Source organism: Ranitomeya imitator, chromosome 5, assembly GCF_032444005.1.
Source record: "Ranitomeya imitator isolate aRanImi1 chromosome 5, aRanImi1.pri, whole genome shotgun sequence".
Classification (NCBI taxonomy): Eukaryota; Metazoa; Chordata; class Amphibia; order Anura; family Dendrobatidae; genus Ranitomeya; species Ranitomeya imitator.
Genome location: NC_091286.1, coordinates 170,681,023 through 170,708,859, shown reverse-complemented (window position 1 = coordinate 170,708,859; position 27,837 = coordinate 170,681,023). Strand labels below are relative to the sequence as shown.

The 27,837-nt window shown below is 44.2% G+C and overlaps 1 protein-coding gene across 1 annotated transcript in view; it reads left to right on the top strand.

Annotated features, from left to right (window-relative positions):
• The window catches only part of PGBD5 (piggyBac transposable element derived 5), a 481,443-nt gene that overhangs the window by 82,056 nt on the left and 371,550 nt on the right, over window positions 1-27,837 (top strand). The window contains exon 2 of the mRNA XM_069769313.1: window positions 15,924-16,351. Coding sequence (XP_069625414.1) covers window positions 15,924-16,351 — 428 coding nt within the window. The remainder of the gene's footprint in view (window positions 1-15,923; window positions 16,352-27,837) is intronic.

The window sequence follows — 27,837 nt, the reverse complement described above, 5'->3', positions numbered from 1 at the left end:
AGTAATGGTACATGGTTACCACCCCGTAACACGGTAAATTCAACTCTATAACTCTTTCTGTTACATGGGTTTCGTATTTTTAGCTTACATGTCCCCATTGGTTTCAGAACACTTTTGTTGTACATCACCAGTACCTTGTCAGTTGGCTCAATAGAAACCTGTTTGTTTAGCAGATCACATGAAATTACATTGCAGCTTGCTCCACAATCCAGCTGAAATCTAATGGGCTTCTCATCCAACAAGAATGTTGCATAAAGCTGCTTGGCATCCTTCACTATTGACTGCCCGACTACATTGACTTTCTCTGTTGTAGACTGCATTTGTAGCCATGTAATGTCCTCTGCACTGTCAGTGTCTGGTGTCGCAGTGTGGAGCTGTCTGTACTGTTTGCCTCTTCCTTGCCTGCAGACAGCAGAGGAATGATTCTTCTTGCCACATGACCTGCAGGTTTCCCCATATGCTGGACACTTGGTTTTGTCTCTCTCATGTCTTTTCCCACAATACTTGCAGTGGACAGTGTTTATAGGGTAGTCTGGTCCTGTCTTTCCTTTCATAGATACTGCATGTACCTTGTCATCATCATTCTCACTGGTGCCTGCCATCATCTTCAGGCTGTGCTTTGTGAGCTCAGCAGCCCTGCAGATTTGCATACATTTCTCTAAAGTCATGCCTTCCTCTCTCAGTAATCTTTCTTTGAGATGACTGTCCTTTATGCCACACACCATTCTGTCCTTGATTAGACTGTCCCTGATCTCTCCAAAGCCACATGTTTCTGCAAGTCTCCTCAGCTCTGTCAGATATCTGTCCACATTTTCACCATCCTCCTGATGTCTTGTGAAAAACTTATATCTTTCCACTGTCTCATTCTTCTTTGGGTCACAGTGTTTATCAAATGCCTGCACAATGTCTGCTAGGAGGAGGTTGTCTGTGTCTGGGAGCAAGGTGTGGGCTAATTCTCTGCCATTTTCCCCAATTAGGTAATAAAACAGCTTTACTTTCCGTTTGTCATCAGTGGGGCCCACAGTCAGATCCACATATAGTGTAAACTCTTCCTTCCAATGTCTCCAAGTCTGGGACAGATTACATGAAGTGACATCCAGTCTCTGAGGGGGCTTCAGACCAGTCTCCATTTTTCTGTACTGTCAGGGAATCTGTACTTACAGTTGCAGTGATCTGTGCAGTTCCAGCCTCATATAAGCTCTAAGAATTTGCAGGTTCTGTGCCCGGCTGCCACCATGTTCTGTTTGATGAATCCTGTCATAAATCACACTCTGTGAGTATCTCCAGGCTCTTTATTCACATCATGTCTCAACCTCCATTACATGAATTCTGAGTACAACAACATCCAACAAGTTCCAAACACAGAAGATAGAACACACATAAAAGTAGTGAGACCCCTAGAGGCCACATGAACATATAACATATTGCTACATTAGGAATGGTGCTACAGTTGGAGAGTAGGGTTAGATTTATGGATATGGCAATAAAGTAGTTACATAATAATGTACTGAAAAAAATAGAAAAATATTTGACAATGCATCGTTTTATTTTAATATAAAATTTCAGCAGATATAGAGTCAAAGGGAAACCTAGAACTACAGAGCATGTGTGTGTGTAAATATATATATACCGTATTTTTTATGACGCTCCGGATTATAAGACGCACCTGAAATTTTGAGGAGAAAAATAAGAAAAAAATATTTTTTAATAAATTGGTGGTGCTTCTTATAATTCTTGCATCTTATTGCTTACCGGGGGTGGTGGCTGCAGTGAAGCGGGGTCCCAGGGTCGCTTCTGGAGGAGGCAGGAGTGGGGTGATGCCCCTGGCCGCAGGCAGGGATGAGTAGGGACTTCGATGTGTGACGCGCTGCTGCAGGGTTCTTGTGCTGCTGCCGGGTGTCTCCTGGTGCCCGGCAGTTGCTGGCCGTTGCTGCGGGTGTCTCCGGTGCCCAGCGGTGATGCGTGGGTGTCCAGCGCTGCCCGGCACTTCCAGGGTTCCACTTGCGCTGGTCTCTGGGAATATGGCCGCCGCCGGGAACGGCGTATGTGCTGATGGTGATCTAGGGATGATGATATTTCAGCGCTGAGACACCTGGACACCCCCCAGCAATGCATGTCCGCTTTCTAAGACACGGCCCCATTTCCCCCCCCCCAAGTTTGGGGGAAAAAAGTGCGTCTCACAAAGTGGAAAATATGGTGCATATATATATATATATATATATATATATATATATATAAGTAAAAAAGGAACAGCACAGCTTTAAACTTATCTGTGGGTGCAAAGCCTTCAGGGATCCCGTCCACCGGCTATCCTCAGTCCATAGATTCAAACAAAAAATAGGCAGCACTCCATAATCTTGAATGTCTTGTGCAGTTTATTCAGACCCACATGTCTTAATCACGACGTTTTGGCTCAGACTGAGCCTTTCTCAAGACTTGAGAAAGGCTCAGTCTGAGCCGAAACGTCGTGATTAAGACATGTGGGTCTGAATAAACTGCACAAAACATTCAAGATTATGGAGTGCTGCCTATTTTTTGTTTGAATATATATATATATATATATAAACACAGTCACAGTAGAGAAACCAGCCGACTGGGCACTGAACGAGCTCTCACAAAATCAAACAGCTGCAGTACACACCCAGGAGACTAGACGGACCAAGCTTCTTCTGAAGGTAGGGAGGTGCATGCAGTAAGAACAGATGAATCACCAGCGAACGAAGAGATAAATGAATGCAGTACTCACCCACAGTCTTCAATAGTGTAATTGTCCTTTAATGACCATGGTACAACGTTCCAAACTTGGGACAAGACAGGCTAAGACATGAGGGAGCGGTGGGGGAGCGTGCAGAGACGAGACGGACGACGGCCGTTTCACGCACAAGCGCTTCAACGGGTCCAGTTGAAGCGCTTGTGCGCGAAACGGCCGTCGTCCGTCTCGTCTCTGCACGCTCCCCCACCGCTCCCTCCTCATGTCTTAGCCTGTCTTGTCCCAAGTTTGGAACGTTGTGCCATGGTCAATAAAGGACAATTACACTATTGAAGACTGTGGGTGAGTGCTGCATTCATTTATCTCTTCGTTTGCTGGTGATATATATATATATATATATATATATATTGTCTAAGGGGTACTTCCGTCTGTCTGTCTGTTCTTCTGTCACGGTTATTCGTTCGCTGATTGGTCTCGGCAGCTGCTTGTCATGGCTGCCGCGACCAATCAGCGACGCGCACACGCCGGAAGAAAATGGCCGCTCCTTACTCCCCGCACTCACTGCCCGGCGCCCACATACACCCCTCCAGTCTGCCCTCACACAGGGTTAATGGCAGCGGTAACGGACCGCATTATGTCACGGTGTAATGCAGTCCGTTACCGCTGCTATTAACCCTGTGTGACCAAGTTTTTTACTATTGACGCAGCCTATGCAGCGCCAATAGTAAAAACATCAAATGTTAAAATTAATTAAAAAAATAAAAAATGATTATATACTCACCTACGCCACCTTTCCCACTCCTCGCGATGCCACAGCCACGTTCCGGTCGCACGGATGGTATGGCAGAAGGACCTGCCATGACGTCACGGTCATGTGACCGCGACGTCCTCACAAGTCCTGCGTGCCTGCGCGGAAAGGACCTGCCGTGACGTCACGGTCATGTGACCGCTACACTGTCATGTGACCGCGACGTCATGACAGGTCCTGCACGACAAGGACCTGCCGTAACGTCACGATAATGTGACCGCGACACGGTCATGGGACCGCGGCGTCAGCACACCCTGGGACCGGAAGATGCCGCCTGCACCCCACACAGGCGACAGTGCTACAACGTGCCTGTGGAAGGTGAGTATATGTTTATTTTTTATTTTTTTAACCTGTGTCAGACATGGCTGGGCAATATACTACATGGCTGGGCAATATACTGCATGGGCTGTGCAATATGCTACGTGGCTCTGTGCTGTATACTACGTCACTGGGCAATATACTACGTAACTGGGCAATATACTATGTGGCTTTGCTGTATAGTATGTCACTGGGCAATATACAATGTAACTGGGCAATCTACTACGTGGCTGGACAATATACTACGTGGCTGAGCAATCTACTACGTGGCTGGGCAATATACTATGTGGCTGGGCAATCTACTACGTGGCTGGGCAATATACTACGTGGCTGAGCGATCTACTACGTGGCTGGGCAATCTACTATGTGGCTGGGCAATCTACTACGTGGCTGGGCAATATACTACGTGGCTGGGCAATATACTACGTGGCTGGGCAATATACTACGTGGATATACATATTCTAGAATACCCGATGCGTTAGAATCGGGCAACCATATAGTATATATATGTGTATATATATATATATATATATATATATATATATATATATATATAATATGTACTGTGTATATGTGTGTATATATATGTGTACTGTATATATATATATATATATACTAGCTATTGAACCCGTTCTACGCCCGGGTGGCGAGCATTTATATTGGTATATGGTCTCCATCCTGGTATGTGCTGCTCCATCCTGCGCCCTAATCTTGTCATGTGCTGCTCCCATCCTGCGTCCCCATCCTGTCATGTGCTGCTCCCATCCTGCGCCCCCGTTCTGACATGTGCTGCTCCCATCCTGTGCCCCCATTTTGACATGTGCTGCTCCCATCCTGCGCCTCCATTCTGACATGTGCTGCACCCATCCTGTGTCCCCATCCTGTCATGTGCTGCTCCCATCCTGCGTCCCCATCTTGTCATGTGCTGCACCCATCCTGCGTCCCCATCCTGTCATGTGCTGCTCCCATCCTGCGTCCCCATTCTGACATGTGCTGCTCCCATCCTGCGCCCCCATTCTGACATGTGCTGCTCCCATCCTGCGCCCCATTCTGACATGTGCTGCTCCCATCTTGCGCCTCCATTCTGTCTTGTGCTGCTCCCATCCTGCGTCCCCATCCTGTCATGTGCTGCTCCCATCCTGCTCCCCCATCCTGTCATGTGCTGCTCCCATCCTGCGTCCCCATCCTGTCATGTGCTGCTCCCATCCTGCGTCCCCATCCTGTCATGTGCTGCTCCCATCCTGCGTCCCCATCCTGTCATGTGCTGCTCCCATCCTGCGTCCCCATCCTGTCATGTGCTGCTCCCATCCTGCGCCCCCATTCTGATATGTGCTGCTCCCATCCTGCACCCCCGTTCTGTCATGTGCTGCCCTATTCTGTCATGTGCTGCTCCCATCCTGCGCCCCCGTTCTGTCATGTGCTGCACCCATCCTGCGCCCCCGTTCTGTCATGTGCTGCCCTATTCTGTCATGTGCTGCTCCCATCCTGCGCCCCCGTTCTGTCATGTGCTGCTCCCATCCTGCGCCACCATTCTTTAATTTGCTGCTCCCATCCATATCCCCCATACGCTGCTCCATAAAGGTTTATGACCCCCATAAAATGCTCCATAGTATATGCCCCCGTACCATTATGGTTTATGGCCCCATAAGATGCTCCATTATGGTTTATGGCCCCATAAGATGCTCCATTGTATATGCCCCGTATGCTGCTGCAATATATATATAAAAAAAATACCATACTCACCTATGGTCACTGGGTGCCGAGTGCTGGGGGGCCTGAGCAGGCGGGGACACCGGCGCGCTGTGGGGGTCAGGTGCCGGTATCGCCGCTAGTTCAGGCCCCCCAGCACTTACTATATTCACCTGGCCCCGTTCCACCGCTGCACGCCGCCATCTTCCCGGTCCTCTGGCTGTGACTGGTCAGTCAGAGGGCGGCGCCGGCGAGCATTAAGCGCATCATCGCGCCCTCTGAACTGAAGGTCACAGGCCGAGGACCGGGAAGATGGCGGCGCGCAGCAGTGGAACGGGACAGCTGAATATAGCTCATACTTACCCTCCTGGCGGTCCCTGACTCTCCGGTGGAGATCGCGGTGTGCGTTCAGTGCTTACGCATACCGCGATCTCCTGGGAGCGTCACTCTGTGAGGCCCAGACTGTGCCGGCACTTGCGCTTGCGCAGTCTATAAAGGCTTCGGACAGAGTGACGCTCCCAGCGTTATATATATATATATATATATATATAATACACTGCTCAAAAAAAGGAACACTCAAACTACAGAATATAACTCCAAGTAAATCAAACTCCTGTGAAATCAAACTGTCCACTTAGGAAGCAACACTGATTGACAATCAATTTCACATGCTGTTGTGCAAGTGGAATAGACAACAGATGGAAATTATTGGCAATTATCAAGGCACACTCAATAAAGGAGTGGTTCTGCAGGTGGGGACCACAGACCACATCTCAGTACCAATGCTTTCTGGCTGTTGCTTTGGTCAATTTTGAATGTTGGTTGTGTTTTCACACTCGTGGTAGCATGAGACGGACTCTACAACCCACACAAGTGGCTCAGGTAGTGCAGCCCATCCAGGATGGCACATCAATGCGAGCTGTGGCAAAAAGGTTTCCTGTGTCTGTCAGTGTAGTGTCCAGAGGCTCGAGGTGCTACCAGGAGACAGGCCAGTACACCAGGAGATGTGGAGGGGCCGTAGGAAACAACCCAGCAGCAGGACCGCTATCTCAGCCTTTGTGCAAGGAGGAACAGGAGGAGCACTGCCAGAGCTCTGCAAAATGACATCCAGCAGGCCACAAATGTGCATGTATCTGCACAAATGGTTAGAAACCGACTGCATGAGGATGGTCTGATTGCCCGACGTCCACAGATGGGAGTTGTGCTCACAGCCCAACACCGTGCAGGACGCTTGGCATTGGCCACAGAACACCAGGATTGGCAAGTTTTCCACTGGCGCCCTGTGCTCTTCACAGATGAAAGCAGGTTCACATTGAGCATATGTGACAGATTCTGGAGACACCATGGAGAGTGATCTGCTGCTTGCAACATCCTTCAGCATGACCAGTTTTGCAGTGGGTCAGTAATGGTGTGGACTGGCATTTCTTTGGAAACACAGCCCTTCATGTGCTCGCTAGAGGTAGCCTGACTGCCATTAGGTACCGAGAAAAGATCCTCAGACCTTTTGTGAGACCATATGCTGGTGCGGTTGGCCCTGGGTTCCTCCTAATGCAGGACAATGCCAGACCTCATGTGGCTGGAGTTTGTCAGCAGTTCCTGCAAGATGAAGGCATGGAAGCTATGGATTGGCCCGCCTGTTCCCCAGACCTGAATCCGATTTAACACATCTGAGACATCATGTCTCACACCATCCACCAACATCACATTGCACCACAGACTGTCCAGGAGTTGGCGGATACTTTAGTCCAGGTCTGGGAGGAGATCCCTCAGGAAATCATCCGCTGCCTCATCAGGAGCATGCCCAGGCCTTGCTGGGAGGTCATACAGGCACGTGGAGGCCACACACTACTGAGCCTCATTTCCTTGTCTTGATGCATTTCCACTGAAATTGGATCAGCCTGTAACTTCATTTTCCACTTTGATTTTGAGCATCATTCCAATGCCAGACCGCCGTGGGATATTATTTGTGATTTACATTGATAAGTTTTAGGTTTTCTGGTTCTCAACACATTCCACTATGTAATGGATAAAGATTTACAACTAGGATATTTCATTCAGTGATAAGGATGTGATCTAGGATGTGGAATTTTAGTGTTCCCTTTATTTTTTTGAGCAGTGTATAAAAAAAAATTATATACTGTATGTGTGTGTGTATGTGTATGTATATATATATATATATATATATATATATATATATATATATATAGACCCCCCCCCCACACCATCACACCTCCTCCTCCATGCTTCACGGTGGGAACCAGGCATGAAGAGTCCATCCGTTCACCTTTTCTGCGTCGCACAAAGACACGGTGGTTGGAACCAAAGATCTCAAATTTGGACTCATCAGACCAAAGCACAGATTTCCACTGGTCTAATGTCCATTCCTTGTGTTCTTAAGCCCAAACAAGTCTCTTCTGCTTGTTGCCTGTCCTTAGCAGTGGTTTCCTAGCAGCTATTTTACCATGAAGTCCTGCTGCACAAAGTCTCCTCTTACCAGTTGTTGTAGAGATGTGTCTGCTGCTAGAACTCTGTGTGGCATTGACCTGGTCTCTAATCTGAGCTGCTGTTAACCTGAGGCTGGTGACTCGGATTAATTTATCCTCAGAAGCAGAGGTGACTCTTGGTCTTCCTTTTCTGGGGCGGTCCTCATGTGAGACAGTTTATTTGTAGCGCTTGATGGTTTTTGCCACTGCACTTGGGGACACTTTCAAAGTTTTCCCAATTTTTTGGACTGACTGACCTTCATTTCTTAAAGTAATGATGGCCACTCGGTTTTCTTTACTTAGCTGCTTTTTTCTTGCCATAATTCAAATTCTAACAGTCCTATTCAGTAGGACTATCAGCTGTGTATCCACCAGACATCTACTCAACACAATTAATGGTCCCAACCCCATTTATAAGGCAAGAAATCCCACTTATTAAACCTGACAGGGCACACCTGTGAAGTGAAAACCATTTCCGGTGAGTACCTCTTGAAGCTCATCAAGAGAATGCCAAGAGTGTGCAAAGCAGTCATCAAAGCAAAAGGTGGCTACTTTGAAGAACCTAGAATATAAGACATATTTTCAGTTCTTTCACACTTTTTTGTTAAGTATATAATTCCACATGTGTTAATTCATAGTTTTGATGCCTTCAGTGTGAATTTACAATTTTCATAGTCATGAAAATAAAGAAAAATCTTTAAATGAGAAGGTGTGTTCAAACTTTTGGTCTCTACTGTGTATACTGTACATAACTTTATTATACAGTGTTCAAAAAAATAAAGGGAACACTACAATCCCACATCCTAGATATCATTGAATAAAATATCCCAGTTGTAAATCTTTATTCGTTACATAGTGGAATTGTGTTGAGAACAATAAAACCTAAAAATGATCAACTTAAATCATCACAACTAATGTCGGACAGAGGTCTGGAGTTGGAATGATGCTTAAAATCAAAGTGGCAAATGAAGTTACAGGCTCATCCAACTTCAGTGGAAATGCATCAAGACAAGGAAATGATGCTCAGTAGTGTGTGTGGCCTCCACATGCCTGTATGACCTCCCTACAATGCCTGGGCATGCTCCTGATGAGGTGGCAGGTGGTTTTCTGAGGGATCTCCTCCCAGACCTGGACTAAAGTATCCACCAACTCCTGGACAGTCTGTGGTGCAACGTGACGTTGGTGCGAAACATGATGTCCCAGATGTGTTCAATCGAATTCAGGTCTGGGGAACTGGCGGGCCAGTCCATAGCTTCAATGCCTTCATCTTGAAGGAACTGCTGACACGCTCCAGCCACATGAGGTCTGGCATTGTCCTGCATTAGGAGGAACCCAGGGCCAACCACACCAGCACATGGTCTCACAAGGGGTCTGAGGATCTAATCTCGGTACCTATTGGCAGTCAGGCTACCTCTGGCGAGCACATGGAGGGCTGTGCGGCCCTCCAAAGAAATGCCACTGCACACTATTACTCACCCACTGCCAAACCGTTCATGCTGAAGGATGTTGCAGGCAGCAGATCGCTCTCCACGACGTCTCCAGACTCTTAAGTCTGTCACGTGCTCAGTGTAAACCTGTTTCATCTGTGAAGAGCACAGGGCGCCAGTGGCAAATTTGCCAATCCTGGTGTTCTGTAGCCAATGCCAATCATCCTGCATGGTGTTGGGCTGTGAGCACAACCCCCATCTGTGGACATCGGGCACTCAGACTATTCTCATGAAGTAGGTTTCTAACCGTTTGTGCAGACACATGCACATTTGTGGCCTGCTGGAGGTAATTTTGCAGTGCTCCTCCTGTTCCTCCTTGTACAAAGGCTGAGGTAGCGGTCCTGCTGCTGGGTTGTTGCCCTCCTATGGCCCCTCCACATCTCCTGGTGTTCTTGCCTGTCTCCTGGTAGTGGCTCCAGTCTCTGGACACTACGCTGACACACCGCAAACCACCTTGCCACAGCTCGCATTGATGTGCCATCCTGGATGAGCTGCGCTACCTGAGCCACTTGTGTGGATTGTATAGTCCGTCTCCTGCTACCATGAGTGTGAAAGCCCAACCAACATTCAAAAGTGACCAAAACATCAGCCAGAAAGCATTGGTACTGAGATGTGGTTTCACAACAGCATGTGAAATTGATTGTCAAACAGTGTTGCTTCCTAAGTGAACAATTTGATTTCACAGAACTTTGATTTACTTGGAGTTATATTCTGTTGTTTAAGTGTTCCCTTTATTTTTTGAGAAGTATATATACACACACATACAGCTCTGGCAAAAATTAAGATAACACTGCAAAATTTTCAGTTTGTTTGTTTGATTTTTCTCTTTATAGGTATATTTTTGAGTAAAATGTAAATTTGTTCTTTTATTCTATAAACTACTGACATGTCTCTGAAGTTCCAAGCAATACATTTTGTATTTATTTTCTGAAAATGAGAAATGGTCAAAATAACAAAAAAAATGCATTGCTTGCAGACCTCAAATAATTCAGAAAAAAACAAATTCATAATCATTAAGAAAAAACAATACTAATGTTAAAACTCAGGAAGAGTTCAGAAATAAATATTTTGTGGAATAAGCATGATTTTTAATCACAGATTTCATGCTTCTTGGCATGCTTTCCACCTGTCTTTCACACTGCTTTTGGGTGACCTAATTCCACTTCTAGTACAAAAAATTAAGCAGTTCTTTGTTTGATGGCTTGTGACGATCCATCTTCCTCTTGATTACATTCCAGAGGTTTTCAATGGGGTTTAGGTCTGGAGATTTGGCTGTCTATGACAGAAATTTGATGTTGTGGTCCTTTATCCACACCTTGATTAACCTAGCTGTGTGGCATGGCACATTGTCCTGCTGAAAAAAAGAACAGTCCTCAGTTGGAGAACATTGCCTGAGCAGAAGGAATCAACTGTTTTTCCAAGAAAACCTTGTATGCAGCTTGATTCATACGTCCTTCGCAAAGATTAACCTGCCCAATTCCAGCCTTGCTGAAGCATCCCCTGATCAACACCTGGTCATCTAATGGTTAGACAGAGACCTGGAGAGGTGTACAAGCAACAGTGTCTTGCACCCACTGTGAAATTTGGTGGAGGATCGGTGATGATCTGGGGATGCTTCAGCAAGGCTGGAATTGGGTGGGTTGTTCTTTGCGAAGGACGTATGAATCAAGCCGCATACAAGGTTATCACACACATGTATGCAGTTGAAACTATTAGTTACATACACTATATAAAACGTCACATTCATGTTTTTCTCAATATCTGACATGAAATCAGAATAAACCTTTCCCGTTTCAGGTCAATTAAAATTATCATAATTACTATTTGCTAAATACCAGAATAATGAGAGAGGGAGAGAGAATGTTTTAAGGGGTTCTTATTACTTACTGCAAAGTGAAAACATTTCATACACTAAGATTACTATGCAATTCTGTACTGCCCATATGATGATCTCATGTGTTTGGAAGCATCTGATTTTTTGTCAACATCTGTGTTAATCAGAGGCACAACTGTGGATGTATTTTAATGCACACTTGAAACGCACTGCTTCTTTGTATAGCATCATGGAAAAGTCTCAAGAAATCAGCCAAGATGTCAGGAAGAGAATTGTGGACATGCACAAGTCTGACTCATTGTTAGGTGCAATTTTAAGATACCTGAAGGTGCCTTGTTCATGTAATGTTACTGCAGTGCAGTATAGCGCAACCTCCACCTGGGGATGCTGGTGAGGGACGAGAGGTTGCACACACAGCATAACACCAGTGAGCAGCAGCACAAGCGCCACCTGGTGGCGAAAGAGTGGTCTACTGCCCATTGTAGAGACAGAAGGGTCAATGGGTCTTTTTAGGAAGACCACAAGGACCAGGGCTCATCACACTGAATGCTCATACCCCTTTCACGTGGGCAGAATACTACTCAGACAACGCAGGGTGAGGGATAAACAGTGTGGCAAAAATTTATTGAACCACTAACAGACAATAACATATAGAACAGTCCCAGCAAATAAACAAAGTGCAAATTACAGAGCCTCACCCTTCCACTGACTTGCTGGCATTAGAACACTTGTGACTTTGAGGCTTCCATGGCTGTTTAACCCAGCCAGTGGCACCTCGATTTTGGTTGGCACCCACGAAGAGGCGGTAGCGACAAGCTTAGGAAGTGGACAGTCCATTAAGGTATATGGCCAGGTCACCTGATTGTCAAACCTGGCTTCTCCAAACCTCTACATGGAGGGGCAGGCTTCTCCGAACGTCTCCATGTGTTCAGTGATTGTCAGTGAAGCAGATCTGTATCCATCCAGCTGTGGCCATGGTCCCTTAAGCTGGCATCCTCTAGAGCAGTATTTCCCAAACTCCAGTCCTCGCAGACCCCAACACATCATGTTTTCAGGATTTCCATAGTGCTGCACAAGTGAGGGAACTCCTGATACTTCCATCACCTGTGCAATACTAAGGAAATGCTGAAAACACAACCTGTTGGGGTCTGTGAGGACTGGAGTTTGGGAAACACTGCTCTAGAGTGTTAAATCTGTATGTTAGAGCCATGATTTCCTGGTTGCTGTACTGTAGGGTCTCTTTAGGGACATGGGCAGATGCCTCTTTTATAGTTCACAACTGTCCTTCAGGCCAGCATCCACTGGTCAGGGGAAAAGAGATCATCTCTCATTGTTTAGTATTTAGTGAATCTGCATAGTTTGTCCTTAACTGTTTGCAGCTCAACAAGCTACATGGACTTATACAATGGGTAATCAACATACTATCAAACATTGATTGTTAAAATACCCTGCGTCACTGTCCTCCAAAGATAGCAACACAATAAACTGTAGGAGCTGAAGGAATGCCCGCCAGAGCAGCGGAGCACTCGGTATCGCGTCTGGTCTTAAAGGGGACAGTGGCTGTGATCCGCTTGGTGACCAGGAACACAGGACAGGTGCGGGCATGAGGCAGGACTGGCAGAAGAGCACGTCTGAAACTCAGACGAGTATTCTGGCACGGCTGAGACACAGGGCTGGCAGAGACACGGCAGTGAACACAGGACCGGCAGGCACGGCAGAGAACACAGGGCAGGCAGGCACGGCAGAGAACACAGGACTGGTTGGTGTGGTGTATGAAGGAACAGGTAGGGACCTGTTCACACAGGAGGTGCAGGTATGGATATGTAGTAAGAAGAAACAGGGACCTGTTCACACTGGAGGTGCAGATAAGAAAACAAGCGGAAAGGAATTAAGTATGAAGGAACAGGTTGGGACCTGTTCACAAAGGAGATGCAGGTACGGAAACAAGCCAGAAGGAAAGGAGAATGAAGGAACAAGTTGGGACCTGTTCACACAGGAGATGCAGGTACGGAAACAAGCCAGAAGGAAAGGAGAATGAAGGAACAGGTTGGGACCTGTTCACACAGGAAGAGAAGTGCAAGGCTGCAGATAGGAGTGGAAAAGCAGCAAGAGATAGTGTAGCAACAAAAGCTAAGCAGAGCAAAACCGCAAGGAATGTGGAGAGGAGCTGCAGCAAGAGATTTCTGCAGAAGCTAAGCAGAGCGGAGCCACAAGGAATGTGGAGAGGAGCTGCAGCAAGGGATAACTGCAGCAGCAGACGCTAAGCAGAGCTGAGCCACAAGGAATGTGGAGAGAAGCTGCAGCAAGAGAATACTGCTGCAGCAGCAGAAGCTAAGCAGAGTAGAACCACAGGAGTGCAGAACAGAGGTAAAGCCACAAAGGAACAGAGCAGGCAGAGCCACAACAGTGCGGAGAATAAGCAAACTGAGAACACAAGGAAAGACACAACAGGGAAGGAAGCCACAGACAAGGAGACAGAGGTAGGACAAAGTGCAGACAAGGCAATGGAACAAGACACAAGGACAAAGAAACAGGGACCAGGATATTCTGCCTCCTGGAGGGCAGACAACAAGATCAAGGCAAGAACACAGCAAAAGACCACTAGAGAGGGAGTAACACAAAGCAAGGCCTGGCAAACTCAGAAGCTAAACACAAACTGAGCTAACACATTGCACAGGCCCAGTCCACTGGGTGGAGCTGCACTAAATACTGGAGGCCTCTTGGTAATTGGTCAGGAACAGATTAGACAGGTGCACCTGATTCCTATAAGAACCAGAGAGTTCAGGCGCCTCACCCCTATACACACAGCCAGGAAGCATGCAGAGAGCAGAGGAACAGAATATGGAGCTGGCAAGAAACAGAAACCACATCATGGCCTGGAGCAGTGGGTAAGATAGTGTGAGAGATGAGAGGCCATGCCATGATGCCAGCAGAGTTGTTACAGTACCAAGTGCAGGGTAGCTGTGGTCCGGCCGGATTGGAGGCAATAGGAGATCCCTTTCCCATGTGAGGTCCATAAACATTTACTACTTGCGCTAAGATGACGAGGTCCCTGCCGCTTGAAGCTTAGTTGCAATGTCCCCTCTCTCCTGTCCTAAGATAGATGTCTGTACAATAGGCAGTGCAAGCCTGTTTATAGGATCTCTATCATGACCCGGGATCTCAAGTTACTGCTTCACCTCAGACTTGGTGCAGGCAATTGACATACAGTCCTATGCCCTCCGGTTCTGTTGCGCATCCTGGAGAACATCACGACCTCGGGCTCCCGGTACCCGGCTTCTGTGCTCTAGCTCCCAGGGTGTTCTTCCGCTGTTACCCTGCTGAGCCTCTTCCTCCTCTGTGCTTCTTCCCTCTAAGCTCCTCCACAATTCAACTCCTTCAATTTATCACTCTTTATAGGGGTTGCAGCTCCCTCGTGGCTGCTCGGCCCCTCCGTCCCCTCCGTCTGCTCCAGACGTTCTTCTCCTCTGCTACTCTCTACAACTGAACTGACTCCTCCTCCAGACCAAGATACATAAAGTCTAAGGAAGCTCCCCTGAATCTGGGTCCTGAGCTCCCCCTCCTGGCCTAGATTCAGATGTGTTGAATGCGAATGCCTAACCTGATAGAGAGAATCTCCCTTGACTCCAAGCGTGACATCACCCTCCCCAAAAGGAAGGTAACATCACTGCAACAACCGGTTATCTGGGGTGTTGCACTGATATAATAGGTAAATGGAGGCCATTCAGCAATTTATAAACATCAATTCAACCTACAACAGGAGTCAACTTTCAGACTCCTATGAATAATAACTCATGTTCCTGCTAAATATAGGTCTGCCATAATTAATAATAAATGCTGTCATCACAGCCATCATCTGTGATACAATCCAGAGACGTGTATCTACTCCCAACCTGTGATACACTCTGTGTCTAATCCCAATGTGTTGTAATGCATGTTACAGTACTGCTCCCATAGAAATGGATGGAGCTCGGTCACACATTACACTATTACTGCCATAGACTTGGAAGGAATGATGTCATATTTTACACCACTGCTCCCATAAAAGAGACAGGGTTGGGTGCACATTACACCATTGCTCCTATAGAAGTGGACAGAATGGGGTCAAATGTATCTAATCCCATCCTGTGTGATATATTCCGCTGATCCCTGTACCTAATCACAGCATGATACTATCTGCTAATCTAATACACTCTGAGCATGTAACCCCAGCATATTATGTGGTTGCTACATCAAATTGGTGACATTAGATTTCAAATCCTCGTCCTGTCTGCAGAGACTATTTGCATATTTAAAATCTCAGAGGAGCATTGGAATGGCCTATGAATCTCTACACCAACATGGCACTCTCCGCGAGGAGAGATGTTACCTGAAATGCCACAGTTTTCACCCAAATACTTTTTAAGTGACACCAGCTGATTTCTTCATTCCTTGCATGGCTTTTATGCTTTCATATGGTATAAAGCTTGTTTTATATAGTGACTTCATCTACATATGTATGTCTTATTTTTTGATGTTATGTTCATGCTGGCAGAATAAAAATTGATCTTAATTGTTTCACAGTTGTAAAAAAAATGTTTCTTTTTGTTTGCAGGGCCTACTCATATCATGCCATCTAACTCCAGTGCAATTGATTTCTTTCAATTGTTTGTCTCTGACAACGTTATTAAAAACATGGTGGCACAGACCAATATGTATGCTAAGAAGTTTCAAGAAAGATTTGGGATTGACCACGCATGGACGGATGTCACCCTTGCTGAGATGAAGGCATTTCTTGGTTACATGATATCAACTAGTACCCATCATTGTGAATCTGTGCTCAGTATATGGAGTGGTGGATTTTATAGTAGCAAGAAAATATCACTTGTTATGACACAATCACGATTTGAGAAAATTTTGAAGTTCTTCCATATTGTAGCTTTCCGCTCCAGCCAAACAACTCATGGACTCTACAAGATTCAACCCTTCCTTAATTCTTTGCAAAATGGCTTTGATTCATCTTTCAGACCTTCACAAACCCAGGTAAACCTTTCAAGAGATACGATATAAAATAAAATGTGTCAAATAATTAGACCATAACTGTGTAACCAAGTAAATCATCTCGCCCACGTGGCATTATATTAACCGAGAAAATGTTCCACAAAGTAATAGGACTAATAGACATTTCACCTTTTCCTCTGCAATGATAATAGCTGATAGATTGCCCCTAATTAAGTCCTGAGACCATGTGAATAGTGATGATCAAGCATGCACACCACTACTCAATTCATACAAACATTTGGGGTACTTTTCTGGCACCCCATCAAATTACCAGTTAAGCTTCGGTCAGACCGCCCTAGATTCTCTCATTCTAGAGAATTGGGCCGATTTATGCTAATGACACTCCAATAATACACTGATCAGAGTTTGATTCGACAGTCGGCATAGTGTGATCTTAATCCTCTGTCTTCTCCATTGTGTGAGGCCATGGAAATCAGACTTTACTCAGATAACATCTGAGTGCATCTGATGTCTTCCACACACATAGACTTGAATGGGTGAGTGGCATCCGATTTTAGAGTGAAATCGCAACATGCAACAATTTCTTTTCACGGACACTGTCAGTGAAAAAATGATGCAACAGCACCGCCCCATTAAATAACATTGGTCCGAGTGCTGTCTGAAAAAAAAATTGGATTGTACTCGTCTGATTTATACTCTTGTGTGAATGAGCCCTTATCCCGAATCTAATGCATGGGTGCAAATAACCCATCAACATGTGACATGCATATACCGTATATACTCGAGTATAAGCCGACCCGAGTATAAGCCGACCCCCCTACTTTTGCCACAAAAAACTGTGAAAACTTATTGACTCGAGTATAAGCCTAGGGTGGAAAATGCAGCAGTTACCGGTGAATTTCAAAAATAAAAATAGATGCTCCATACCGTTCATTATGGCCCCATAGATGCTCCATATAAAGCTGTGCCACATATAATGCTCCATACATTTCATTATTGCCCCATAGATGCTCCATATAAAACTGTGCCATATAGAATGCTCCATACATTTCATTATTGCCCCATAGATGCTCCATATAAAACTGTGCCACATATAATGCTCCATACATTTCATTATTGCCCCATAGATGCTCCATATAAAGCTGTGCCATATAGAATGCTCCATACATTTTATTATTGCCCCATAGATGCTCCATATAAAGCTGTGCCATATATAATGCTCTGCACCATTGATTTTTGCCCCATAGATGCTCCATATAAAGCTGTGCCATATATAATGCTCTGCACCATTGATTATTGCCTCATAGATGCTCCATATAAAGCTGTGCCATATATAATGCTCTGCACCGTTCATTATGGCCCATAGATGCTCCACATAAAGATGTGCCATATATAATGCTGCTGCTGCAATAAAAAAAAAATTACATACTCACCTCTCTTGCTGCCCGCAGCTCCTCAGCGTCCTGTCTCGGCATCTCTTCGCACTGACTGTTCAGGCAGAGGGCGGCGCGCACACTGGTACGTCATCGCGCCCTCTGACCTGCACAGTCACTGCAAGAGGACGCGGAAGACGGAGTGGCACCCGGTGGGTGGAACGTGGACAGGTAAATATGACATACTCACCTGCTTCAGCATCCCTGGCTCCTTATCCCGGACAGATGGTCTCCGGGCACCGCAGCCTCTTCCACTGTCAGCGGTCACCGTTACCACTCATTAGAGGAATGAATAGGCGGCTCCACCCCTATGGGAGTGGAGTCCATAGTCATAACTTTAATGAGCGGTACCATGTGACCGCTGAACAGAGGAAGAGCTGCGGTACCCGAAGACCATGGGAAAGGCAGGGGGACAGCGCCAGGAGCCCCAGAAGCAGGTGAGTATGCGACAGTCCTCTCTCCCCCTCACCCGCCGACCCTGCCGCCGACCATGACTCGAGTATAAGCCGAGAGGGGCACTTTCAACCCAAAAATTTAGGCTGAAAATCTTGGCTTATACTCCAGTATATACAGTGGGGCAAAAAAGTATTTAGTCAGTCAGCAATAGTGCAAGTTCCACCACTTAAAAAGATGAGAGGCGTCTGTAATTTACATCATAGGTAGACCTCAACTATGGGAGACAAACTGAGAAAAAAAATCCAGAAAATCACATTGTCTGTTTTTTTAACATTTTATTTGCATATTATGGTGGAAAATAAGTATTTGGTCAGAAACAAACAATCGAGATTTCTGGCTCTCACAGACCTGTAACTTCTTCTTTAAGAGTCTCCTCTTTCGTCCACTCATTACCTGTAGTAATGGCACCTGTTTAAACTTGTTATCAGTATAAAAAGACACCTGTGCACACCCTCAAACAGTCTGACTCCAAACTCCACTATGGTGAAGACCAAAGAGCTGTCAAAGGACACCAGAAACAAAATTGTAGCCCTGCACCAGGCTGGGAAGACTGAATCTGCAATAGCCAACCAGCTTGGAGTGAAGAAATCAACAGTGGGAGCAATAATTAGAAAATGGAAGACATACAAGACCACTGATAATCTCCCTCGATCTGGGGCTCCACGCAAAATCCCACCCCGTGGGGTCAGAATGATCGCAAGAACGGTGAGCAAAAATCCCAGAACCACGTGGGTGGACCTAGTGAATGAACTGCAGAGAGCTGGGACCAATGTAACAAGGCCTACCATAAGTAACACACTACGCCACCATGGACTCAGATCCTGCAGTGCCAGACGTGTCCCACTGCTTAAGCCAGTACATGTCCGGGCCCGTCTGAAGTTTGCTAGAGAGCATTTGGATGATCCAGAGGAGTTTTGGGAGAATGTCCTATGGTCTGATGAAACCAAACTGGAACTGTTTGGTAGAAACACAACTTGTCGTGTTTGGAGGAAAAAGAATACTGAGTTGCATCCATCAAACACCATACCTACTGTAAAGCATGGTGGTGGAAACATCATGCTTTGGGGCTGTTTCTCTGCAAAGGGGCCAGGACGACTGATCCGGGGACATGAAAGAATGAATGGGGCCATGTATCGTGAGATTTTGAGTGCAAACCTCCTTCCATCAGCAAGGGCATTGAAGATGAAACGTGGCTGGGTCTTTCAACATGACAATTATCCAAAGCACACCGCCAGGGCAACGAAGGAGTGGCTTCGTAAGAAGCATTTCAAGGTCCTGGAGTGGCCTAGCCAGTCTCCAGATCTCAACCCTATAGAAAACCTTTGGAGAGAGTTGAAAGTCCGTGTTGCCAAGCGAAAAGCCGAAAACATCACTGCTCTAGAGGAGATCTGCATGGAGGAATGGGCCAACATACCAACAACAGTGTGTGGCAACCTTGTGAAGACTTACAGAAAACGTTTGACCTCTGTCATTGCCAACAAAGGATATATTACAAAGTATTGAGATGAAATTTTGTTTCTGACCAAATACTTATTTTCCACCATAATATGCAAATAAAATGTTAAAAAAACAGACAATGTGATTTTCTGGATTTTTTTTTCTCAGTTTGTCTCCCATAGTTGAGGTCTACCTATGATGTAAATTACAGACGCCTCTCATCTTTTTAAGTGGTGGAACTTGCACTATTGCTGACTGACTAAATACTTTTTTGCCCCACTGTACGTTATGTAACATTCCAAGGTGTGCTTGTGTAGAGCAGGCTAAGGAGTCAAGCCCTCCCCATAGATTGCAGGCTCCGGATTTTAAGATACCACTGTCAATGACTGACAGTTGTGTTCAAGTAAAAAAGATATTGGGAAGGTTAATTTATTTATCTATTTCCCTCTGCTGTGAACCAGAAGCTCAGTTGCTGCCATGTTGGTGCCCATAGGAGATTGTTTATTAGCATGACACTTCAGTAGTCTTGCAGTTTATTAAGCAGCTAATCAAGTAATTGCCGGTTTAGCTTCCCTAACAAAATAGTTAAAAACATATTTTAAAAGTACTAAAAAAATAAAGGTTAAAGAAATAAAGGTCCGCCCCCCCCCCCCACTTTCATTTTGAAGAGAAAAAAAAAGCATATTTGTTTTCTCCATATGTCCGTAAATATGTATTTGTCATCCTTCCCCCCACTAAAGAAGAGAGGTTTTGAAGGCCCTGTCTTTAAAGGATTAAAAATGAAGTGTGATTTCTAAATTTTCAATATTTTTTGGCAAATTTCCGATATTTTCAAAAATAAATGCAATTTAATCAATTTTTACCACTTTCATGAAGTACAATATGTCATAAGAAAACTTTTTCTGAATTGGAGGGATCTGATGAGGCATTCTAGAGTTACTACCTTTATAAAGTAATACTGGTTAGAATTGTAAAATTTGGCCTCATCAGGAAGGTGAATGCGGGTGTAACAGATCTTACAGGGGAAGGGGTGTGTCGACTTCACTCACCTCTGGAGGGGTGGGGGGAATGACCCAGCAGGGATCAGTTCTCTGGCGCCATCACTTACCCCAGGTGAGACAGAGAACTGCTCCAAGGGCAAATAGTTGCCGGAGAGGCGTCCCTTACAGGTACAAGTTACTGAGGAGCTCCCAGTGAGGAGGGGGATATACATGTAAACCTCCCGGCCGTCACTGTCAAGGCTCCTCACTAACACAGTACCGTATGTTGCCACCAGTTCCTCATTAGATATAAGCTCTGTCCGACAACCAGCTTATATCTGGTCAGAAACCAGCCTCGGGGTAGCATATAATAAACAACCGTGCGTGCGGACATGAGTATTCATGACTCGAGATTCAAAGAGCAGCCAAGATTAATTTTATATTTAATTGCTGAAAAGTGCACTAGAAAGATACAGGTATATATACACAAGAACAAATATACAAGTATACAGTCAGGAGTGTAGTACAAGGGTAGGGTACAGATGGATTACAATTTCCGCGTTATGTAGCATGTGACCACAGGGAGACGCCGGTGAATCAAAGGTCCAAATCTTTGTTACGTAATTCCCTGCCCACGTCAGCTAACAGGCCACCTGCCAGTAGAAAGACTAAGTCCAAAATGAGAAATCTAAAATTCAAAAAAGTCCGGCACTCAAAAGGATTAATGCTGTCAAAAATGATTTATTTAAGAAACATAATCCAAAATTATATAATGCTTCGGTCCTTTCATTGACCTTCATCAGACTGGAATACATAAATGATACAATAGAATGATAGAGTCAGTGTTTAACAAAAATTAAAGACATAATAATACACAGAATCATACCCAAAATTAAATAAGTATACATGCGATCGACATGAATCTTGTTAATGATTGAGAGAATATGGTATTTAGTTATATTGCTAGTGACTATGACCACAACAGAGACAATACAGAGTTTTTTGATCAATTGTCATAACTGTGAAAAATATCTAACTTCTTAGGAAAAGATGGAAAAAATTATTGGCTCGCTTACCAGATTATCATAGTGGTAATGTGACACAATCGTAAAGTGATCTGAAATTGATAATAAGAGGTGACCGCCTGTGTACTGTAATTATTGTATGCTGTTTACCATAGATGTCTTATAACGTCTACTAAAATGGGGCATATATTGCTACTGATAATGAGTCTTTATCTTACAGCAAAAATCAAAGTAAAGTTTCTTACCATCAGTATAAGTGGATCCCTGAAACGAAGCGCTGTGTGTACCAGATAGGACCTGGTGGAAATGTGCTCTCAGGGGATCTACGCACGTTTGCGTACAAAAATGATGGCAATACCGGAAGTACGGCTGCTGGGATGACTCATCCTTTACTCTCAATTATAACAAACATGAGATTAATTTTTTAGATACGAAAGTATTACAAGATGGGGAGGGCAAGTTAACATTAGATCTTTATGTTAAAGATACTAACCGTAATAATCTATTACTTTAACAGAGCTGTCACCCCAGGGCCGTAAAAAAATTTGTCACACTCTCTCAATTTGAGAGAGTGTGAAGAATAGTTAGCGAATCTCAAATTTGTACACAGCGTATGGATGAAATGGAAGAAAAGTTCGTTCAGAGAGGTCACCCTCTGAAAACTTTTACATCAAACTCTGTACAAATCTAATACCTCTCCTAAGTTGCCTACATCACATAGAATTGCCTTTGTCCACACGTTTTATCCCCTGATGTATAAACTTCACAACAAAATTCGTAAGTTAGGAAGTTAGATATTTATCACAGTTATGACAATTGATCAAAGAAACTCTGTATTGTCTCTGTTGTGGTCATACTTACTAGCAATATAACAAAATACCATATTCTTTCAATCATTAACAAGATTCATGTTGATCGCATGTATACTTATTTAATTTTGGGCATGATTCTGTGTATTATTATGTGTCTTTAATTTTTGTTAAATACTGACTCTATCATTCTATTGTATCATTTATATATTCCAGTCTGATGAAGGTCAATGAAAGGACCGAAATGTTGTATAATTTTGGATTATGTTTCTTAAGTAAATCATTTTTGACAGCATTAATCATTTTGAGTGCCGGACTTTTTTAAATTTACATGATAAAGGGAGTGGTAACCCTTATCCGAGCACCATTAGATTTAAAGGAGTGACGTGTTATTTAATTAAATATTATTAAGTTCAAAATGAGGACCTGCCTATTATCCCCTAGGCTGCTCTCTCCCACACGCTGCGCCAACCCCTGGACTGTGCAGCCTCTCTCCACCCATATCTAAGAGCATGGTTTTCCGGCTGGAACCGTGGATGCTCATAACTTTCCGCCCGAAGCTCTTAAAGGGACGGCGGCAGCGCTACTGGGTTCTGCTGTATTTTATATGTGCAGGGAGACCAAATATGGCTACTGTATTTCATTACAGGTAGCTACGCTTCATAACTCAATAATGCAGAGTTTTAGAAGTGGCTGCATTGTATGGGCTTGTGGGGGAAGGAATGTAGATTTCGATTATGTGCTCGGCTAGGTTCAGAGATATTGCATTCTTTTATTATATGTCATTTTCTAGATTCAATATATCAGAACCTGGTGCTGTTGAGCTGGGGATGTGAGGTACCAATGTGTCTGTGTGTCAGCTTGAGTCCAACAAAGGAAGCCAGTTGGCTGGTAACTGCACAAATGTTCACACCCCTGTGATAATTGCTGGACTTGTGTCTGGGGCACAGGGTCTATGTCTTTTGGCCCCGTGGATAGAGTTTCAAAGGCCTATTTGCTTGAGCTAATTAAAAAAAGCCATTGGTCTGCTCTGTCCAAGGAAGTGCCTTTGCTAGAAAATGAGGTTCCATTGTTTGAGGTGTATTTGACTTCCCTTTTGGCCTGGGGAAATGTCAAAGGTGGGGGCTGAGTTTGGAGCAAGTATTTTTGGTCCAAACTGTATCTGATAGGGAACTCCATCAGATGTCAAAATGATATCAATTAGATGAAATTTTTCCCATATCTCACAATGGGCCTTCAGGGTGAAGGGGTTAAGTGCAGTTATGAAGTGCAGTTATTGTGGCATGGAGGAATGGAGAATGATGAATTGCAGGGAGCAGATTCTAAATAATATTTAGAATGAAGGAAAAGGGGAGAGTTAGGTTAGTGACTTGAGGTGATAGGCTTCTTTAAAGTGATTTTTTTTAAGGCACACTGAAAGAACGTGGGTGCTAGGTATTAGTCTGATTGCCTGGGGTATTGCATTCCAGAAAACAGCACGAGAAAAGTCTTGCAGACATAGATGGGAGGATTGGATTATGGAGGATGTTAGTCTTAAATCAGTTGCAGAGTGAAGAACATGTGAAGGGTGATACACAGAAACGAGGGATGAGATATAGGGTGGTGCATAACTATGAAAATCTGTGTGGTGAAAGAAGTTTTTATTGTATTCTGTAGCGAATGGGCAACCATTGTAATGACTATTATAAGGTGGAGGCATTGGTGAAATGGCTGGACAAGCATACTGCTGCTGCATTTAGGATGGATTGGAGAAGAGAAAGATTGGTTAGATGGAGACTGATCAGTAGAGAGCTACAGTAGTCCACTCGAAAATGAATGAGTGGAAGTAAGAATACATGCCCACGATCAGGAATTGCTGTGGGTTTGATGCTGCGTATTCAGCATAAAAATCGGAGTAGCCAGATGTTTACAGCATAGTGGATGGGATTTCTAGAAATCCCATGTCCACTGTGTGCATGTGCACCTGCGGATCACCCATGGACACTGTCATGTGGCCCGTCTTTCATGATCGCAGCATATTAATTTCTTTTGATGAGACGCTAGTCTCCGCAACAGAAATGTAATCAATAGAATGTAAAGAATGGTTGAGTGAACACATGGGGATTTACCAGTGTCCATAGATTGCAGCGTGTTGGATACATCGAAAATGGGCTGCATCTAAAGCACTGCTATTTCCGGATCATGGGCACATAGTCTAAGAGTTTTGCTAGTTTCAAAGCTGAGAAAAGATGAGATTCTGGAGATGTTTTTAAGATGCAGGTAAAATAAGCGTGTGAGTGATCGGATGTGGGGAGTGAAAGAAAGTTTTGTTATCAAATATAACCCCGAGACAGCAGGCATGCTTCTTGGGAGTTATGGTTGAACCTGCCAAGATAATTTAAATATCAGGTAGAGTTAGGTTAGTAGAGGGCGGAAACGCAAGAAGTTCAGATTTGGAGTTTCAGATGGAGGGATGTGTCATCAGCTCGTGTCGATGGTAGAGACAGCAGACAAACAATCTTTGGTATTTTGTATTAAGGTGGGGGTGATGTCAGGGGAAGAAGTGTATAAGTGGGTGTCGTCAAATATAGTACTCATATTTGGTGTTGCCAAGTCCGGAATGACATGACCTATAAAACTAGTTATGTCCTTCAGTGAATGGCAAAAAAAATAAAATAACTAAAAACACGACAAAAAATTAGGCTTGTTCATCATATCGCTGGGAAAAAAGTGGAATAACATGCAATCAAAAAGTCAAATGGAAGTAAAAATAGTATAGCTTGAAATGTCACCACCAAGTCTCTCGAAAAACAAGATGTTATACAGCTCCATCAGCGGAAAAATAAAAAAGCTAAAGCTCTCAGAATATACCGAAGGATAAAGGTGTCTAATCACTTATACCACATGGTGAACGACATAAAAAGTAAAAAGAATAAATTATTGACCGACTGTTCATTAGTTAATTTTGTCTCCCAAAGATCGCAGTAAGGTTCAACACACATTTATCCTGCGCGCTACACTGCTTAAACCAGGGTTTCCATTTAAATCTTTGAACTACGGGGTTCACGGAACCCCCAGCGGAACATTCCCTATACCAAGACAGATGGAGACATTTTGGACTCTGTATGGCCTATAATCCAGAGGTGTCTGTCTTTCAAAAGGTTGTGAAAAGGATACCGCTGAATACAGGCCAGATGGAGTCATTATAGTTAATAGATTCCTCAGGGATTTCATCTGAGTCATTTAATTCAGAGATTTATATGGAAACCCCAATTCAAATGCTCAGCGTAGAGCTAAGGATAAATTTGATCCAAATGTTATTTAAAATGTTCTAAATAAAAGTTTTAACTCAATCCACAAAAAAAGCAAGATCTCACACAGGTTCACCATCCGTTAATGGAAATATAGGGGGCTTCCAAGTTATTATTGAACAAAGGCGATGGAAAGGGCTATGACTCCTCGCACTCAATGGAAATCCAGTGAATTCTATGCTCCTAAATCAAAATGCCCTTTACTTTTGGTACTTCACAATGGTGCCTAAACCACATTTAGCATCCACATGTTTGGCAATTCTGTGTAATTTACAAGGTACATGTTTCCCGAAGCACGAGCTGGTCACACTGTATGGGCAATAAAATTTACTGGGAACTACAATAGCAGATTTGCCATTTTAACTCCGCAACATCCACTGCTGCTTGTTTCTGGAAAACACCATGGAGTCAAAATTGTCACTACACATGTAAATAAATTCCTAGAGGGGTGTAGTCTCCAAAATGGGGTCACTTGAGGGGGATTTCTGCTCTTCTGGCACTTAGGGGCTTTGTATATTGAGTCCGCAAACTTTTCTCCTGCCCTACCGAATCTCTAAATGTGGGTAAGCAGTACTGCACATCTACATATTGGGTACTGCCATTTTCAGAAGAAATTGTGTGACAAATTTTGGTGCCATTTTTATCTATTTCTCTGTGTGAAAATGTAAAATCTGGGGCTAAAACAACTTATTTTTTTGTGGCAAAAATTTTAAATTTTACTCTTTACTGCCCAATCATATAAAATTCTGTGACACCCATGGTGTCAATATGATCACTTCACTTTTTAGATGAATTCATTGAGCGTTGTAGTTTGTAAAATGAGGTTACTTATGTTGAGGGGTGTAATCTGCTGTTCTGGCACTTCAGTGCCTCTTCCAGTGGGTTATGGCAACAGCAAGATCTTCACTGTAAGGCCAGGGTCACACTAGTGTAGAATACGGATGAGTGCTAGGCTAGAAAACAGCGCATAGCACTCGGACGAGTGTTAATCTATGGGGCATCCATGAATGAAAAAAAAGAAAGTATGACGGCACCAGGATGAGTGGTTATTGATGGTAATTGATATAGGCAAACAAGCTGCAAAAAATCAATGTTTCATGCGGCAGGCAGACAAACTGTGGATTAGAATCGCATAGTGGTGCACAACCAAGCAGCAAGTCATATAAGGGCGTCCAGAGAGAAAAAAGAAAAAAGTTGGCACTCACTCAGCGATGAAAGTAGAAAAGTCCTTTATTTATCCATACAATGGGATGCGGACATGCCTGTAGGGCTGCAGTACAAACGAGAGGGTGTGAGGAGGGAACCGGACGACGGCCGTTTCGCGCAGACTGCGCTTCAACGGGTCCAGGTTGCTCACATCACCATATTTTTCTCAGGTGTATTCAACGTGCATGTGAAATCACAGCATGCTGCAATTTCACGCGTATATCGTCCGAGACTCGCCAATGCAAGCCTATGGGTGCGAGAAAAACTCGGATACCACATGGACCATCCGTGTGACTTGAGAGAAATGAGCTCATATTTTCCTCATTTCAGCCCATTGAGCCATTAAATTCAATGGGGAAAAGCAGTGAGAAATGTAAAGCCATACGCATGTCATACAGATACATAGTAACATAGTTTTTAAGGTTGAAGGAAGACTTTAAGTCCATCTAGTTCAACCCATAGCCTAACCTAACATGCCCTAACATGTTGATCCATGCGAGAAAATCACATCATTGCATTGCAAATGTATTACTCACGGATGACTATATGGAGAACACTTGTACGACTCTCGGCAGGGAGACTAGGAATGATTTTTTTTTCCATATGTTTAGTGTGACGCCGGCCTAATAGATGCTCTTTCCCTTCTAAACTTTCCACTGTGCCTAAAAAGTAGTTCCCGATTACATGTGGGTTATTGTCACACTCAGGAGAATTTGCACAACAAACTGTGTGGTCTATTTTTTTTATTAACCCTTATAAAAATGAAAAACATGGAGTTGAAGCAACATTTTAGTGGTAAAACTGTAATTATTCATTCCTCCCGCCCAATGGTATAAAATTATGTGACGTAAGTTTTGGTGTTAACATGTCA